Here is a 20580-nt window from a genome sequence, read left to right as displayed (position 1 = left end):
TTCTGTGTGAACCAATTACCAAAAGTACTCCTTCTGCCACACAACTAATTGTCAAACTTTTTAGTTTCAGGACAACTTTACACTCTTAAAAATTAATGATAACCTGAAAGAGCTTTTGTTTATGTGATTTATATCCAGTAGGGTACTATAAATGTTTAACAACCAGCTCTTGGGAAAGGAGATCCCTGATCCTTGGTCCGTAACTTTTGTTGATTCCTGTAATGTAAATACTCTTACGACGGCAGATTTCAAGCTACCAGTGGGTGACACTGAACACAGAACTGGAAAAAGATGTGCATAATCGGCTTTTGCAAGCCAGCACCAGCATAACACTGGGTATGTGTATTGATATTTACCACCTTAGACATTAAAACTAAAAAATTTAAAAAATACTTAGTAACTCATTTAAAAATAACAATAACTGTATTACATACTAACAAATAACATTTTATGAAGATTATATTTTCCAAAACAAAAAAATTAGGGACAAGTGTGTCAAAGTTTTACATTTTTACAAATTCTTTTAATGTCTAGTTTAAATAAAAATAGCTCTCATACCTACTTCTGCACTTAACCTGTTGCAATATCTTATTTTAGTGGTTATGTAAAAAAAAATCTGAAACTCACAGATATATGATTGGAAAAGTAGTATTTTAACAGCTTTTAAAGAAAAAGGTAGATATTTTTTGATGCTACAAAACTCAACAAGTGGTTGTTTCTTTAAAGATTAGTTACAATGTGGAATCTAAAACTATATCCATTACATTAAAATCCATTGATCTGTCTTGTACTTTGGATGGATCTTTACCCATGCATGATTTGGTAATATTGTGCAGTAGTTATTCGGAAAATATTGGCTCCTGAGTTAAGCAGATCTCCCAAATACTAACACATTTCATGATACACTACCCTGTTTCCCCAAAAATAAGATCTAGCTGGACAATCAGTTCTATTGCACCTTTTGGAGCAAAAATTAATATAAGACCCGGTATTATATTATATTTACATTACATTACATTACATTACATTACATTACATTACATTACATTACATTACATTACATTATATTATATTATATTATATTATATTATATTATATTATATTATAAAGACCCGGTCTTATAGTAAAATAAGACCGGGTCTTATATTAATTTTTGCTCCAAAAGATGCATTAGAGCTGATTGTCCGGCTAGGTCTTATTTTCAGGGAAACACGGTATGAGAAAAGCACATTCATTAAAATCAACATCAATCATATCAGAAAACAGGAAATATTGGGAAGCTATCGAGCTCAAAATGGCAAATGCAGGTTTTCCAAAATTCAAAACTTCTGCTTAAAAGCTGGAATTTTATCATTGGCAATAAATACTGTCAATTGTTTTCCTTGAAGTGACAAGCTCAGTTCATTTGCTTTTGAGAAAATACTCATTTGAATAGCTATAGTTTGGTTATTAGCCATTCTTTTGACAAAAATGATGTCCTGTGAAAAAAAACCCAGCTAGTTGATCTTGCCACTCAAACAATAACTCAAGTGTTGTTTTATTCAAGATCACCATTGGTCTTCAGTATACAGCAGAAATGCTTTCAGTAAATGTCCTGGTTTCATGACAGCATATTAAAACACATACTCAAGGGTTAAGATTTAACACAATAGGTAGTATTTACTGTTTCGTTGAGCATATTCTTAAGCGAAACTGATTTTCCCCCTGCCAAGTGAATGGCAGTAAAGAAAACAATGACAACTATACATTTTGGTGCCTCTGACTTGATTCTTGCTAAGGCACTAAGAGTTTGACCCCCACTCCCACTGTTTTTGTATCATCAGTGTAAATGACAACACAGAGGAAAAGGAAAATAGTTCTTAGCATTATTGTGAAAATAGTTTTGTCCTCCCAAACCTCCTGGAAGAATCCTCAGTCTCCCCCAGGGTTCTGTGCACCACACCTTGAAAATGGCTGCTATCCTAATGTCGCCCCCTAGGCTCTGGCAGAGTGCTGAGGCCGATTGTGATTTCAGCTCCACAGCTAAAACCACCATACCCAGTAACCTGGATGGACAGTTCACATGTCAGAGACTGAGAAAAATACTATGTAAATTCTACCCAAGAGTACAAGTATTCTTACAGACTAGACTTGTGAATGGAGAGGGTGGAGCCCACGTTCACTTTCTGGGGGGAAATGCCCCAGCTTCAAAGTTAGACATTTTGAAGAACTCAAGAACAACTCAAAAAGAGTCATGGGGTTTTGATAAGTATAAATCATGCTTTAATTATCTTTCAAGTCTAATTTTCAGGATTTTAATTTATTCAATAATCGCTCTATCAAAATGGCTTAGTGTCAAGAATACCTGCTGTGGAAAAGGAGCTGTAACCACTAATACAAAACTGTACTCCTAGAATTCTGGAGATGAACGATATGAATTCTATAACTACAGTGAAACTTCTCTGTGTCCAAACTCTGGGCAGTGCAAAAGCTCAGGAGACAACTCTTTCGTTAAACTGCTGAAATAAAGGCTGAGAACCAGCAGAAGTGACATACTGTGGAGTTATAACTCAGGTGTATCCTTGAAAACAAAAAACCAGAAAAACCTTAGATCTAGCAAACCTGTCAGACAATCTGTATTCTCACTGATTTTACCAAAACTGACAAAGTGACCAGCATTAAGCCTATAATTGTATTGGTAAACAGGCTCAATGTCACCATTATTCATAAACAAAAAGTTCACACAGCTCCCTACCTTTAACATCTTCACATTGTATTATTATTATACTGATCACATGGACCACAATGAAATAAATGGCAACCTTGAAGTTGGTACACAGATGGCACAGAAGGAACAAAGGCAGTGACTCAAGAACATGCTTGGTGGCCCCAACGCCAAAAATGAGTAAATAAAGCAGCATCTTTTTGGTTTGCGTAGGTGGTAGACTCAGTTTTAGTTGGTTAGGTGGAAAGCAATGGTAAGGCAACCAGTGGAAATGTTTAATAGGCAAGGAGAATTATGGGACTGATGCTTGGATTAGAGCTCAGACCGGAAATAAAGATCTGAGAAATGCTGACAAAGAGCAATCTATAAAGAGTGCTATAGTTGCTTTACTCATAATGTACAAATAGAATTCTAAAGCAGCTCTGGAAAGGGAATTAAGGCTTTCCTAAAAGATACTGTTACAGAGATATAAACTTTTGTTCACTTGAACAAAATTATCCATAGTACAGGTAGAAATAGAGAAATCTTTCTTATAAACGTCAAATATTTATTCCAAGACTTTTTATAATTGAAAATCTGACAGAAACAAGTTATACTTAGGAACTAACTGATTATTTTATTCTCTCAACAAATATTTATTGAGAGCTTGCCACGTGGATCAGGCCAGACAGGGGGTATATAGCAGTGAACAAGAAAAGTCTCTGCTGTCCTAGGTCAGAAGGCAGAAAACAGATGAAGAGACAAATACATAATTTTGGGTGGGGCTAAATTCTTAAAAGAAAAATAACGCAGGGTCAATGCTCAGCGAGTGACAAGGGAGCATGGAAGGAGGATATTTAGGATATACTTGATACAGCCATGTCTCAGGTGGGAACACTGACGCACAAAGTCTAACAAAAGAGAGGGGAAAAGCCATAGGAAGATATGAGTATGTTCATCACATTCCAACAATCAAGGAGGCACCTGCTCAAAAATGTTAGACACTTAAGACAGTAAAACAAAAACATAAAATGGATATACTTTATAGTTCACAATTTTATACCACTTTTTATGAGGCTTTAAAAGTGTGTAGAATGAACTCATAATTTACCTTTTTTTCCCAGCTCCCCTGAAGAATAATCAATCCTCTTCTATAGGATGCCTGAAACATAGATTACACTGATGCCACCACATCCACCAAAAACCCCACTATAGACAGTAGTTAATCTGAAGGTAAGTTAAGATGATACAACTGACAGCCTTACTTGGCTATGCAATTTTTTAAAAATCCTAATGACACTTATTACTGGGAAAACCTCACAATTTGTAACACAGCATCTGATTAGCACCTAGACTAGTTCCAATCCGTAACTAGGTTCCCTTATGATGGGGTTTATGATGTCACAGTACAGATGAGAATGTCAGAGCTACTGGGCCTGCATTCAAGGCAGTTAATAAAAGATTTAAAAACTGTGAATTCACAATATAACAGATTTTGCTATCAACTCACTGCCTGAGAAATCAAATCTATGTACTATTAATTATTTAAATTTTAAGAACTACAATGAAAAACTAACACTCTAAGCAAGAAGTTAGAAAACTATCTTGATTGCTGTGTATTACAAAAGGATTCTCAAGAGTCCATTTCTTCTATGGAAAAAAGTGTTTAAAGAATATTTCAAATATTTTAAGGTTGAAAACAGGAAAATAATATTATAAATGTAAGCACTTGAATAAAGATGCACAATATTTTATTTTTAAAGTCCTATTTAATTGTGCTGAATGAAGAGAAACACAAAATGAAAAATGTAGAGTTGGTTTTACTTTAGTGTCTTTTCCACTGAGTTGTTTTTTTCCAAAACACTGTGACTAACAAATTGTAAAATCAATGGAGTTAAATTTTACTTAATTTTACCTTGAGAATATCAACTGAAAACTGTTTATTGATAGCAGAGTTAACCACCTATGACTGATGTTTTTATATTTACTTTGTTAAAATTCTGAATAGAACAACGTAGGGGTATTGCTGCCCTAACTCCTTTTTGTGTGTGTAGAACATAAATAAATATGATTTGAAATCTATAATCTAAATAAAACAAAAAATGGGGACGTGGATCACTGTTTCTGGCATTTTAAATATAAACAGCTGAATACTATGTCTCTTTAAAAAAATTCCCCCTTGAAAGCAAAGCACGTCAGAATCAAGTAATTCATAATCATAGGGTCTATTTTGATAATACTTCCAATAAACAGTATTGATCTTTTGAGGTCAAATTAAAATTAGGGGTTTTTATGCTTTGAAAGACAATGCTCGAAATTTTTTTTCCTTAGCTACTCTTATAGTATCTTCTATTTCCTATTCATAGTAGTTGGAGCATCATTTTACATTGCAAACAAATAAGATGCGTTTCATTTATCGCACTATATTTAAAAAGTACTATGAAGGGGCGGCCGGATGGCTCAGTTGGTTAGAGTGTCAGCTCTGAACAACAGGGTTGCCGGTTGGATTCCCACATGGGCCTGTGAGCTGCACCCTCCACAACTAGATTGAAGACAAGTTGCCACTGAGCTGCCGGAGGGGCAGCCAGATGGCTCAGTTGATTAGGGTGCGAGGCTCAACAACAAGGTTGCCGGTTCAATTCCCACATGGGATGGTGGGCTGAGCCCCCTGCAACTGAAGATTGAAAATGGCGACTGACTTGGAGCTGAGCTGCGCCCTCCACAACTAGATTCAAGGACAATGACTTGGAGCTGATGGGCCCTGGAGAGACACACTGTCCCCCAAGGTTCCCCAATTAAAAAAAAAAAAAAAAAAGAGCTAGAGAAGCTAAAATTAAAAAAAATAACAAGTACTATGAAAACGAACACGATCTTCATAGAAGTCAAAATTCTTTTAGCTCTAGAATGTTCAAAAATAAATCTTATGTTTGGTTTCAGTAAGACTGAAACTAAAACTGATCATAATTCACCAGCCAAATGTATTTCAAAGTAATAACACATATTAAAGTAAGTTGCAACGAGATCCTGAGCCTAACAGGGCATTTACCCAACAGATATATTGTAAGAGCAAACAGTGGATATTAAAAACTACTTTAAACAATAATACAGATCATTTCTAATAACGAATAGGAAACGTTCATGCCACAAGCCAGAAACTACAGAATGAATCCCTAAAACTACTTATTACCCAAACTTCATGTTAGTCTTTATTTCTGACAGAAATCAACACTTTTAGGAACATCTATGAAGCAAACTGCAATTCACTTGAATTATTCTATCTTATTTCTTCTACCAATTACTTGATATAAGTCCTAAAGAGCACTGACTTGGCAAAAGCAAATTTAAAAAATAGCAATATTAAACAAAATAGGGTATGTACATAAAAAGGAATATTATTCAGCCTTACAAAAGAAAGAAGTCCAATCACATGCTATAATATGACTAAATCTTGAGGGTATTACGCTAAGTGAAATAAGCCAGTCCCAAAAAGACAAATATTGGTAATTCCACTTACATGAAATCTAAAAGTAGTCAAATTCATAGAAATAGAAGTAGAATGGTGGTTACCAGGGGCTGAGGGGAGGGGTAAATAAAGAATGGTTGTTTAATGAGTCTCAAGTTCTAGATTTGTAAGATGAACAAATTCTGGAGAGCTGTTTCACAACAATGTGAATATACTTAACACTATTGAACTATATATTTAAACTTGTCAAGATTGCAGATTTTATTCACTGTTTATCACACATAAAAAATTTGGAAGAGATGATAATTAATTTGCTTCTCACCAGAAAAAAAAATTGATTTTACCAAAGTCAGTGGGACTGATTTCCTCATCATCTCATAGATATATTAGGTTGGTGCAAAAGTAATTGCGGTTTAAAAAGTTAAAAATTGCAAAAACCGCAATTACTTTTGCACCAACATAATAATTCTAAAGCTCTGGGTGCTCTTGTATGCTTGACCCCAGAATTAAAGTTCAACACACAGAATGGCTATTGCTGTCAGGAATTACAAGGAAACAATAATACATCAAAATAGATAAAATTTAAATTATCCATTCTCATCGCAAACCCAAGGTCAGAGCTGAGTTGGGATCTAAATATGATACTATCTTATCTGCTATTGAATAATGGAGTAACAATATACAATATTTATACAGAGGGTGCCAAAAAAATGTATGTATATTTTAAGAAAGGAAAACTACATTAACATTGTATTACTCAATATATATTGATAACAAAACATGAATACAAGTCACGTTTGACTTCTGCAATTACAAGAGGTGCTCAAAGTGGTCCAGACACTTCTGATTACGATGAACTATTGCTTGAGCAGCACAGACCAAAATGTCCCCTTGTATACATTTTTTTGGCACCCCTGGTATAATAGTTACTGCATAGTACTGGGTATATACAGTATACATGTACATATACATTTCTATAGAGTAACTATATGTGTGTGTGTGTATATATATCTATATCTATATATAGATATCTCTATATCTATATACATATAGATATATAATTATATATATCTATATCTATATATCTATATCTATAGATATCTATATACCTATAGATATAGATATATAGATATAGATAGATATATAGATATATATATATAAAATTACTACTTGCTGACTATGGATTTTCCAAGGTAATGCCCTCTGAAATGGTCTGTTTCAACACTGAGTACCTATGTATTAGAAATAATAAAGAGTTAAATGAAATCTAAAGCCAGATTGCCTGGGTTCTAACCTTTCCTCTGCCTTTTACTCACTGTGTGACCTATCATAAGTTATTCAGCCTCGATGCCTTATTTTCCTCAACTGGAAAGGAAAATGAAAACAGTACCTTTCTATAGAGTTGCTGTGAGGACTGAGTCAATTTTTACAAAGCACTTAAAAACAGTACTTGGAAAATACTGAGTATTCAATAAATGCTAACTTTTGTTATTTTTATTATTGTTACGTGTCAGTTAAGGTAATCTTAGATTAATTTTTAATTAAATTAAAATACTCATTTCATTAAATCTGTCAAAATAGAGGTCTACTGCTGCGCAGAACATACCTATTTGAAGGCAAATGTTTTTCCTGAACTATTTCTGCTTGCATCATCTTCATCTGATATTCTCTCTTCATACATTCAATACCATAAGGCTTTTCACTCCCATTCCCTTTTGGAGAACTAGAGTTTTACTTCTGAGAGGGCTCAGAAAAATCACATTTCTGAAGAGCACTATTACGATGTTGTTATCACAATCAATGAAGCGAAAACTTCCCAAAGCCTGTGTTTTCCAAATGTAATTCCTTTAATGATATGGGGTTTACAAAGGTTGTAGTAACAAAAATTAAAATAAGACAAAGTAAATAATCTCTAAATCTTATTCAAACATGAAACTACAAAAATTAATGTTGCAAATTTCAATGTCTAGTCTACTCTACTCTTTTTGTTGTAGTTGTTTTTTATTATAGTAAAAATTCATAACATAAAATGTACCATCTTAACCATTTTTAAGCGTACAGTTCAGCAGTAAGTATATTCACCCTGTTGTGAAACAGCTCTACGTTTTCATCCTGCAAATCTGAAACTTTATACCTTTTCTATATGGCTCCCTTACACCCCCCAACCAGACTACTTTTACTAGAAAAATCAGAGAAAAGGGTAAAAAAAATAACTGCGTTTATACTCAGTTATTTCCTCATTAGTGCTAGTGACAAACTAACCTGTTATTAAAACTGAGAATGTTAACATCAAACAAAAAAGTACCCAAAGCTCATACAAAATCACTACAAATGGCAGAAAACCTTTACTTCTCATACACTAAAACAAATTCGGATGCATTGTTTGTGTGTGTGATTATAAGAAGTATAAAAACAAAATCTTTTTCTGAAATTTGACTGATTTATACCTGCTGAAATTACCTTTGAAACATCAAATTTTATTCAAAGTCAAGTATTATCACCTTTAATATACTGGGATGAAAACATAGGTGTATTCTAAAGCCAAAAGCTAACCTTTAAAGAAATCTATTAGCTATTATATACAAAATTATCAAAATATGAGTACAGGTGTATAACAAACTCTTGTTGAACAAAATGGTCACTAATATTAACAGTTCACAATTATGTTTACTTATGTCTTTGAATTATCTTCAGGAATGAGTTACATTTCAAAGCAGTACATTTTCTTGAATTAGTTGACTAAGGAACAATATATAATGCAGATTTAACATTCATTGAAAAAAATTCAGTTTTACCTTTTCTTCCAAGTTTTGTTCATTTTCAGAGTTAATTCTAAGTGAATACAAACATCATGTTCAAAAAACATTAAATTAGGGCAATGAAAAAGAGCTAGGATAAGGAATACATAAAAATAAGGAGCAACAGATAGTCAACCGTAAATGTAAATTTTTATTCCAAAATCTTAAGAGGAACATTTTTCTTCTTCAGTAAGAGTCCCTCAAGAAAGGGTATTAGCATATTAAAGTTTTAAAAAACAAGATTCGATTAAACACTGAACTTAAAGTGATCTACTTAGGTGACAGTAAATATACCAAATCAATCTAACACAATGCAGACCATCTTTAATATACAAATATGATGTTGCTGACCCATTATCTATAACAAATGCTGCTTGGGTTTGCTTTGTTTTCTGATAGCCACTGATATCTTTCCTGGTCCTATTTAGGACCAAGAAGATGGATTTGGGGCACATTTGGCCAAAACAATGACATATACTATGTCAATTTTCCATCAGACTGAAATATCATGTTTCCCCCCAAATAAGACCATCAACTCTAATGCGTCTTTTGGAGCAAAAATTAATATAAGACCCGGTCTTATTTTAATATAAGACCAGGCATAATATAATTATAATATAGTATCAGGTTTTATATTAATTTTTGCTCCAAAAGACGCATTGGAGCTGATAGTCTGGCTAGGTCTTATTTCTGGGGAAACACAACAGAAAACCTACAATTCATACATTAAAACATATCTTTTGTTAAATAATCCCTACTTCAATCCCCTACTGCATGGCAGGCCTGCTTTATTCTGAGGTACTTCTTTACATACTGTTTGCATTCAGAACAGAGAGGATAAGAAAGGAGATTAATAAGCCCTGAACAATATACTCTACACGCTAGTGGCTTTCTCTGCTCCCTAGCGGTCCTCTTGTTTCCAAAAATACACAGGTCCTCTGAAAGGTTCAATTTTATAGGAGAACGAATTCTCTCCAAGCATGATGCTGACCCTGCTGATCTCCAGAGTCTCCTTCCAGCTCTAAGACTAGTGATTCCACACCTTACATCCCTCCTTTCTCCTTGCTGAAACTTTGAAAATTAGTCATTTATAAATGAGTTACTTAGCTTTCATTGTTGAGGTGTCACACATAGGCCACAGCTCCATCAGCAGTGACAAGGAATGAAGCTTTAAAGTACATCCTTTAAACTACTAGTTTTAAAGTACATCCTTTCCAGTGGCTCCACCTGGATTACCTCGCCCACCCAGATCTTCATGGCAGCATTAATTCCCAAGAGACTTGGAAAAGTTCTTGGTTGTCACTCATGTTGCTCACTCATGTTGCTCTCAGAGTAGATTACACATTTGTGAGATAAATGGGGAAATATGAATATGGAGTGCATATTATGCCAAGGAAGTATGCTTGATTTTATTAGGTATGATGACATTTGGTTACATAATAAAATGTCCATAATCTTTTAAGAGTTGCATACCCAGAAGTAGGAGTGAAATGACACGATGTCTGAGATCTGCAGAGATGCTTAAAATACTTCAACAGAAAGGGGGGAAAAAGATAGATGAGGCAAGTGCTACAAAAATATTAAAAATTATTAAGTTTATATATATGAGGGAGCATCATTCCATTCTGTGTTTGACATCTTTAATCACAAAAGAAATTTTAACTTCCCATTAGCCATTTGAAGATTATATTATTTCCAGAGGATGTAAATATGACTATTTTAAAACTACCTGTATATATAGTAATTTTACTTTTCACTATTTTGGCTTTTGGAAAGGGTTTCCTCCTGGTTTGGTTATTTAAAATAGACTGTCTAATTTATTGCCAAGAGTTTTTCCAGGGGAAAGAGGGATGGACTCTATCACATACACTTAACAAACAAGATACCAGTTTCAATTAAAATTAAATCAACATTTAAAAAAGGGGGTGGGGGCGGGTTGCCAGTTAGCTCAGTCGGTTAGAGCGTGGTGCTAAGAACACCAAGTTGTGGGGGATCGCCCTCATAGGCCACTGTGCGCTGCACCCTCCTTAAAAACACACAAACACACAAAAAATATCCTCAGGAAAGAAAGCCTAGTCATATTTAACCTCAACTACTTGCCACCCAAAGGGCTGTTTATGGCAACTCCTGCTTCCAGCTCTTTGACATTATCACCAGGGTGACTTCTGTTTACTTTAGAATACAGATAGAAGTGAAAGGCTCCATTTTTTATCTGGGAAGTTATAAAATAGAAAACCTGGAAACTGCAAACTCCAGTTTCCCTTGGTGCACTACTGCCCCCAATGAGCGGAACAGAGAGAGGCCTGAGGGCCAAGAGCAAGCTCAAGTTTTCAGATCTTTGTAAATGGGAGGATTTTCAGAGTAAACTTGACTATCAGATGCTTTGGAAAGCCAAGGTACTCAAAACTACTCCTGTCAAATGACAAGATGCAAAGGATCAAACCAGCTGAATCTTTTCTGTTCTCACACTAACAATAATTTAACCATGTAAAAAGGAAAGTAACTGTTATAAATTCCTCTTTATACAAAACTGAATTAAGTCTAAAACATTTGTGAATTTACAATCCTCTATTTTGAAGAAAATGAAACAAGCGGCAAGTAAATACAACGGTATCAGGAATTATTCAGAAGAGTCAATCACTTTTAGCATACATTATACGTTTAATAGATTTCAGCTTGATTTCCTAATCCTTCTATTATACATTATTGCATAATAATAATGAATACTCATAAATGTAGAGCTTCAGGCACCACAAAAATCTAAATTAGTAATTGTATTTAGAAAATTTTGACTGCTGAGAATTGTGTCCTAATTCTTTGAAAAATCACGATCCATGCATGGCAGAGATAGAGGGTAACTCTTAGTTAACCAAAATAATCAATAAACCTGCATACAAAGTACTTCTTAATCTCTTAACATGCCTGGTATGTGAAGGATAAAAACCACAGTTTATTTCTTGATCAAATATTGCAAACATATAAAATAGAATAATATAGCAAGTCCGTGAACTTGCTATCCAGATTTAATAAATATCAGCATTTGATATACTTGAGATTTTGGAAAAAGGAAGCATTATGAATGGAAGCCACAGGCTTCTCCAGTTCTCTGGTTTAGCCTTCCCACAAGTCCCTATCTCCCCCTTCCATTTTATTCAAAACACTCCCAACTTTCCCACACCCCCGTTCTTACTTCTTTGTCTCACAGACCCATGTTTCTCTATTATTTCACAGAAAAATTTCTTAAAGAATCTATATTTCCAATTTCCACTTCTTCTCCCTCATTTATTCTCTAACCTACTAAAACCTTGTTTCTGTTCATTGGACTCCTATTCAATTCCAAAACCTCATACATCCAAGGTTATTTTTCAGACTTCATATTGGTTGACCTCTTTAGCAACTTCTGAGGCTCACGCAGGCTGAAGGTCCTCAGAGTTGCAAATTATCATCTTTAGACAATGGAGAGCTATTGTTTTGACTGTGCAGGCCCAGAAGGCTGGGGGAAAAGGCATGTGTGAAGGTCAGTGAGTCAGTTCCTAAAGGAGGGAAGTGAGGCAGAAGAAAGATTTGCTTTAGACTACCACGTCCAGCAAAAAGGCAGAATTACAGACCAAAACATAGTTATAAAAACTCCAGAAAATCCCCAATTCATGAGAAAAAAATACGTACATTCTATTCTATTCTATTCACACAGACAAAAAGACTAAAGGATATAGACCAAAATGATAACAATGATTATGTTTCTCCATGTTAAGATGATGGATAATTTTATTCTTTATAATAATATATACTTAGCTAATTTTCCACAATGAACATGGTTTTTTTTTTCTTTAAATGAGCAAAAGGGTGCCTTTTTTTGTTCTTAACAGCAAAGGTCTGCATGCCTGTCTACCGGGGTAACAAAAGAGGGTTGTTGCCAGGGAGATGCAGCTCTGCAGAATACTTGGGAAGAGGAAACCCCTGGGGAACAAGTGGGTGTCAGGAGCTTCAAAGAAGAAAGAAAAGCAGGCTGGGTGCTTGGGGCCCCGTCTTGGGAGAGAAGAGACCTGATGGGAACCAATCTGGCCTGAGACAACCCAGGAAGTGCCTGGCATGCCCCGTAGGCCTTCTAGTCAGCCATCAGGCCTTTTCTCTTCTTCAGGATACGGTGGGAAGCTCTCTGTGGCTCTGTCCTCACACTACCATGACTCCACCCAGATGGTGTCCACTACCAGTCGCTGACTGCTAGTCCAGCTTCCACACAGCTACTAATGTTCTCAACACAGTGAACACTGGAAAATATTTCAAGACCATTTAGAATACAGGATACTCTATACTCTCAAATGTATCAAACTCTGCTGACCTGACCAGCTCCCATCCCTGACCCTAAGCTCCAGGAACCTTGACACCTGTAGTTCTCTGACTGCAGTCTTCCTTGGCCTAGAATATTCTTCCCTATCCCTACCCACCTGGTAAATTCCTATGCACCCTTTATTTTATGTCCAACTCAAAAGTAAAATCCTTTCACAGCACTCCTAGTCAACTGGTGCTCCCTCCCTCTGCACGCCTTAGTCGTTCTGTACATAACATTTGATAGCACTTCTTACAGAACTGGAATTATCATTCAAATACCCGTCTGCCCCACTAAACCATGAGATATTTAAGGCCAGGAACCACATATCCCCAAGCACCTAGAATAGTGCTTAGATACAGGAAGTACTCAATAAATATTTGACGAACTAAACAAATAAATGTGTTTTTACTACATATTGTTATAGATATCTCAGAAATAAATTTTAGGAGCTGACACTAACTCATACTGGTACTCTCTAAATGAAACCAATTCAGTTTAAGACCGAACTAAAAAGAAAGTAAAGACCAAACCAAATATATACTGGGCAAAAAGGTAAGAGTTCTGCCATATTTATAGCTACGAGTATAAAACTATACCAGTTTGGAATTATCAACCTTCTCAAATAATAATCTGAGGAATAAGTATTGTGGAAAGGTTTCGTTTTTCCTTGCCCAGCAGTGGAGTGAGCACTGCAAAGTTACGATTCAAACATAATTCAAACATACAGATTCTCTTCAAAATCAAATCAGTAAGAATGGCTGATAACCAGGGAACAAGGGAAACAAGATAAGTTGCAAGAAAACAGAATCTACACATGATTCTCATTTCTATATAGTTTAACTTCCATCGGTGTCTTCCTACTATCTACACTGAATTTACCTGAGCTAAAGTAGGGATTGAATTTTGACCAGACTGGGTCTGCATATGGGCAGATCTGCTCTCTGCCATGGAATCAGTTATACGTCCATCCTGCTGAGATTCAATTGTTTCCATGGTCATTTGTCTGAAAAAACAATAAAAAGGAAGAAATATTAAGGTCCTATCTGAAACATTTGTTTTTATACCTATCTTTCTGATATTCATTTCTGTCATCCAAATGTACTATTGTATCTTATTTTTTCAAGAAATTGGTTCAGTGACAGAGTCCTAACTCGCCTAACTAAGTTCTGAGTCCTAAACTTAAGGTACCTCCTCTGCTCTCCAGATATTTAAAAAAAAAAAAATTTTTTTTTGAAACTTACAATAAAATCTCTTTGATAATTATTTTAAGCCCTGTAGTATGAGTAGTAAAATTAGGTTTTCTAATTTAAATAAAGTATGAATATTCTATGATTCTCAAGGCCTAATATATCTACTTTATAATGATGTAGTATTAAAGAATTTTCCTACTGTCTAAATAAAATGCATTATAATATAAAGGTACGCCTAGCTTTGTCAGCACTAAGTAGTGTATGATAAACAAGCCCCTCAAACTGAACCGCTGAGGTAACCACTTGTCATCCAGCTCCTCAGTTAAAGAGGAGAATCTAATTTTTGCAGGACAAACATTTGACAATTTTTTTGCCTATGATTTCAATTTAAGTTAATGATTTCTACATGGAGTCTTTCCAGATAGAAGGTAAACTTTATTGTAACAAATTTTATCCTACTAGGAGAAAATATAAAATGCAAACAAGTTAAACAATATCAAATTTTAAAAACTTATAGGAACTACTCCCTGCTGTTGTACATCCTTTCAATTGTCAATAATATGTTTTCCCCCCACCTTAGAATACATATCCAAATAATATACAGGCCACTTAGAGCTTTGAATTATCAATGTATAGACCTTTTCCCCCATATTTAATTAACTGCCAGATCTGAAAGACCCTTCAGCTAAATCTTGCACTACCTTCTTTTGCATTTCAACAGCCATTTAACTACCTTCTAAGCCTTCCATTTTCAAACCTGTCAGCTATAGTCGTTACTTCTCACTATTTAGTCATTTTAATACTTATGATCATGACAATTTAGAACAATTATAAACAATAAAAATCTACAGTCTATTATGAAAAAAATGTTTCTCCCTCAATATCCTCAAATTTCTTTATTCTTATTAATTCCCAGCAGGGCCTCTCCAATTCCAGGCAAGTATAAGTCACCAACGATCATAAACTCCCAATTCCCATGGCGCTACTTTTGCTTATGAGAGCAGTTCCCGAAGATAATACTTCAGAGCATCAGTTCTGCAAGACATGAAAAGGTATTATCTGGGAAAAGAGGGTAAGGGAACGCTTAGTCAAAACGTTTTAAATAACTAGGATTAAAAGGGTTTTGTATGACTTCCCAGAAGCTTGAATATGCTAGTCTGCTTTGAGAAGGGTGGAGGGTGCAGATCTAATAGGCAGCATTTTCCAAAAAATATTTAACCACCAAAAGCCCCCTTTCCACAAAGCATGTCCTAGCAGTAGTGTTTTGGAAACGACTCGAGAAATGCTGTGTTATGCTATTTTTCACACCTTTATTAAAAGCTCTCTTAAGGCTCTGCCAAGAATTTGAGTTTTATCTCAAATATTACATACTGAAAGGCCTTCCCCAGTAAACTCTATTCATTTTAGAAACATTCACTTAGCAATATCTACATGAAAGGCCCTGAAAATACACAAGTTGGTTAGTTACAACTCTTGCCCTGAAGGAATTCACTCACTAGTTGGCCCTTGGTTTCTCAAAGTATGGTCCTTGGCCATCCTGTATTAGAATTAACCAATATAAAAATAATAATAAAAATGAAGATTTCAAGGCTCCACCCCAAATCTACTGAATCAAACTTTCTGGGAATCAATTTTTTATATTAAAGAGATTCTGATGTACATTAAATCCTGAGAAAAACTTAGCTTACTGGTAAATTCTATCAGGTATACCAGTAATACAAGTATAGTAACTTAAATTGTGCGAAGGATGCTATGTATGAAATGCTTTGGGAAACATAGGAGGGAATGATTTAGTCTGCCCTAGGATGGGGCCACATGAATTGTATTTGGAAGAATGAAGATTTTTTTCACCAGGTAGAAAAGGAAAGGAGGATTGAGAAGAAAGGTACAGAGTATGTTTAGAAAATATTATAGCTGATTATATAGAGAATCTGGGTGATAGGGGAGCCTATTTAGATTTAGTGGGGAGGAGGAGGATGAGTGGAAGTAGGGCAGGTAAGGTTGGATGGAATCAGATGAATAGCTTTCAATACTCTGGGATAGCAAAATGTCCACCTCACTCAGGCTTCTCCTCTGCTCTAGGTTGTTCCTTATCTACGGAACCAATCTATATTGTATAAAATTCAACTATTTGACATCTACATAGAATTCAACCAAGAACCAGACAATAAGCAAAGGTTACTTGTTAATAGGAAACAAATTGCCCAAAGACCATACACCAAAACTTCTGACTGAAGAGAACCTCTTCTGGTCCATATTTTAAACCCATTCGTTTTTATTTCAAATACAACCCTCATTTATCTGGTGTCTAAATATACTGGCTATAAGAAGTGACAGCTGACAATGGGCAGGGGTAAGGAGAAGCTATATAAAATATAACAAACACTTCAAGAATTCCAAAGGTTTAGCAATTTGGGTTCATACAGGATAAAGTTGCCTAGTTCTTTATATTCAAGAAATTGAAGGATTTATTATAACTCATTAAGTGATATTTACAATAACTGTCCTGAGTCATATGGACTTACGGGGGGAATCACTTCATAGATTGTATAGATGCCTAACCCCTGCACTATACACCCAAACCTGATGTAGAATAATATTGAATGTCAAACTATAATTAAATATATATACCGGGATACTGAAAAAATGTAAACAAGTGGACACTTTGGTCACCATTGCTCAAACAATAGTTCACCGTAATCAGAAGTGCCTGGACGCTGATGGTAACCGCTTTGAGCACCTCTTGTAATTGCAAAGTCAAACATGACTTGTATTCAACTTTTGTTATCGGTATATATTGAGTATTATAATTTTAATAGCTTTTTTCTTTCTTAAAATGTACATACATGTTTTTGAGACCCTCTGTATATCTATCTTGCCATATACAGATAGACAGATATAGATATATATTAATGGGATGTAAAGTACAGCATAGGGAATAGAGTCAATGGTATTGTAACAGCTACATACGATGTCAGAGGAGTAGTATCACTTTGTGAGGGGTGTAAATGTCTAATCATTATGATGTTTTGTACACCTGAAACTAATATTAAAAATTAAAATTAAATTTAAAAAAATAAATAAAAATGGAAAAAAAAAAAGCTTTACTAATACCTAGTATACTTTAAGGAGAGAGGGATATACATAATAGAATCCAGGAAGACTTCCATTTAAAAAGTTCTAATGTTCAAAAAGGTAAACCTAAACTACTCAGGACTCATTTTTAGAGATATAATAAAAGACTTTTAAGTTATTAAACATTTTTAAATGTTTCACACATGAAAGTGTTTTTATATACATTATCTGATGCAATCACCTTAATTGTTCCCTTTTTCTCCAGGGTATTTCCCCGAATTCAATCCTTTGCCCTTCTTTTTGCAATGTATATACCATGGTTTCTTCAATTCTGTAGAAAGGTAACTCCCAAATCTGTTATTTATGCACCCCTTCCTACTGAGCATCTCGACCTAGAGTTTTCACAGATACCTGTCCCTTCCCTTAAATTCCTTCTTTCAGTCAAGAGCATCACTGTCCATTTAAGCTCCAAAGCTAGAATCATGTGTCTATATGTGAGTCAGAACCAGTCCAGCTACAAAAAAATCCCACATAGTTAAATATCAGCTAAATTAGGATGCCACGAGGCCGAGCCTCCTAGGGAAGAAAGGCAGGAATGGAAGGTCAGTGGCTACCGCCATTCATCCTTCTTGCTACACTTGGTGTCATTCACTACAACTTCCTATCCCAACACTGGACCAGCGGCTGAGTTGCTGCTCCTCACAATTGCTGCTGTCCACTCTACAGACCACAGACCGCCCCGAAGCCTCTGCATGCACGCCAGAATTGCATCCATTAATACCTTACATTCCATTAATACCTTACATTCCAATTTCTCCAGTCATGGTCAAAGACACAAGCTCCTCCCATATTTCATCTTCACTCTCATAGCTAGTGCTTCCTTTCCGCCCCATGATACAATGGCTCACTCCTGTTCTCCTTCCAAGCCTTTGCCATGTGTTACCTAGAACCCCCAAAGCCTCTATGCCCCTCTCAAGAGAGAGCTGATCGTCTTCCCACACCTCATCAAGATCAGGATGTTGACTTGCCATCCTCCTTGATGCCCACTACGACTTCCAAGCTGTTCCTTTTCTGCCCCGTCATAAAAACCCTCGTTCCCCTGAGACTCGAGGTGTTAGGTTGGTGCAGAAGTAATCGTGCTTTAAAAGGTTAAAAATCACAAAAACTGCAATTCCTTTTGCACCAGCCTAATAATTTGGTGTGCCCTCCTGTACTCATCCATATGATAGTCATCATGTTCTACTCACATCCAGCTTGTAAACTGAAGATTTTGGTGCCTGACTCAAGAGCCTTCTTCCCTACCATTCTGTGTATGTTCAGCACTCAAAGGGAAGAACGCATCCCTCACCCTGATGCCTCGCTTCAATGCCTGTCTCCACTCCACTTCAGCCATCTACTAGAGTGGCTGGCCATACACTGGACCTTGCCTGTGTTCAAAAGTGTTCCATCTCTGAAGTAATTAATTCTGACGTCTTATCCTCCCAGCTTACCCCGCACCTCGATTACTCCCACCACCCATGTTATTCCACTGAGATCTCCAGACCACGTTCTCCCTTTCCATCAGCCTCCACCTTATTTCATATCACACCCTATTCAACTTAGAATCCACAGTTTCTCATTTGAACTATTGTTTGCCAATACCAATACCCTAAACTCCCTTGTCCCTTTTTCCTTTTGTTGTATCTGTTTAGTAAATGCCAATAACAGACAAACCCAATTTTGTCTCCCCTATGCCTGCAGCAAGGACAATGAACAATAATACTGAATAAAATCATACGTAAAACAGAGTATTAAGGCTATTGAATTCAGGGTTTTCAACCCCAAATGGGCAGCAATCTTATTATTTTCCTAGTGAGTTTACTCTCCCATTTTCCACAACTATTTCAAATTTTCTCCCTCTTCTGAAATCCCTGAGTTCAAACTACTACCTGTTTAAGACCCTGCCTCCTGCTTCAGATGAGAACTCCCTCAACTTCCTGCCACCAAATCAACAAACCCACTACACCTACACGCACCATTTACCTCACCTCCTGCCTCCCCACTCCTACCTGTCCTACGGATGCCTCTTCAGGGGCATTATGCTATCAATTATCCTCTCCCCTCTCCAGTGCTTTCCTTCTACCAAGGTTTAAACATGTTTAAGGATCTTCAATTTCAGACACACACACAACACATCCTCGAACCAGAGTCTTTCTCCAGCTATCCTGCTTCGTCCCCTGCTAAACTACTTTAAAGAACTGCCAGCACTATCTCTATTTTCTCACCTCCCGCTGGCTCCCAGACAACCCCAAACTGATTTCTGTCTCACTAAAACTTCCCTAGTGAAGGCCACCAATCTCTGCCAATAAATCTAACGTTCATTTTAAGTCCTATCTTGTTTGATTTCCTCAGCGGCATTCAAAACCACTGACATCTTCCTTCTCAAACTCTATCTTGATGTCATGATCCTGCATTTTCCACTCTCTTCTGATTCACTGACAATTCCTCCTCTTACTCAATGTTAACCTTCAACATTGTGTGAATTCGGGGCTCTGGTTAGCCTTCTCACCTCACTTTCAAATCTCCCCCTGTGTACTATCATCCATTTCTCTATAGTCAAACACTAGTGTTAAGCTTATGACTCTCAAGTCCAGCTCTTACTCCAGAGGTCTCTCTTGAATCCTAAAATCATGTCTTCCAATTGCAGCTTTAACATCTCCAGGTGGATGTCTTGCAGGTACCTCAAACTCAGCGGCTCTAAAACTAAATTCCTTTTCTTCCTCCACAAACATGTCCCTTCTCTGAGTTTCTTATCTCAGGAAATGGTGCCTCACCACCCATCCGGATGCTCACGTGGAAACCTGGGTGTCATCCATGAAACCCTCTTTCCTCTCCCACCACACCATCACCAGGTATGCTGATTCCTTCTGCTGAAGAGTTTAGTCCCCTTCTCTGCCATCACTCTATCTCCCTACTCTAGCATATGCCAACACTTATCTTTCTAAAACATACATTTCTGTTTAAAACACTTCTCTACTCAAAACTCTGCAGTAGCCCCTTAC

The 20580-nt window shown here is 36.1% G+C and overlaps 1 protein-coding gene across 26 annotated transcripts in view; it reads right to left on the bottom strand.

Moving 5' to 3' along the window:
• The window catches only part of CREM (cAMP responsive element modulator), a 70312-nt gene that overhangs the window by 38092 nt on the left and 11640 nt on the right, over nucleotides 1-20580 (bottom strand). For 13 of the 26 annotated variants that reach the window (XM_019741716.3, XM_019741726.3, XM_019741727.3 and 10 more), the window contains one exon: nucleotides 14154-14277. The exons of 1 other annotated variant lie outside the window; for it this stretch is intronic. In XM_019741716.3, the coding sequence (XP_019597275.2) occupies nucleotides 14154-14277 (124 nt within the window). Of the gene's footprint in view, nucleotides 1-3794; nucleotides 3846-14153; nucleotides 14278-20580 lie in introns of those variants that run through there. 12 more of the 26 variants (XM_019741711.3, XM_019741713.3, XM_019741721.3 and 9 more) reach the window with 3 other exon arrangements.

Source organism: Rhinolophus sinicus, chromosome 1 (assembly GCF_057876585.1).
Source record: "Rhinolophus sinicus isolate RSI-liver-muscle chromosome 1, RSI-T2T, whole genome shotgun sequence".
Lineage (NCBI taxonomy): Eukaryota > Metazoa > Chordata > Mammalia > Chiroptera > Rhinolophidae > Rhinolophus > Rhinolophus sinicus.
Note: the sequence above shows the minus strand (reverse complement) of the source record. Positions and strands in the feature narration are given on the sequence as shown.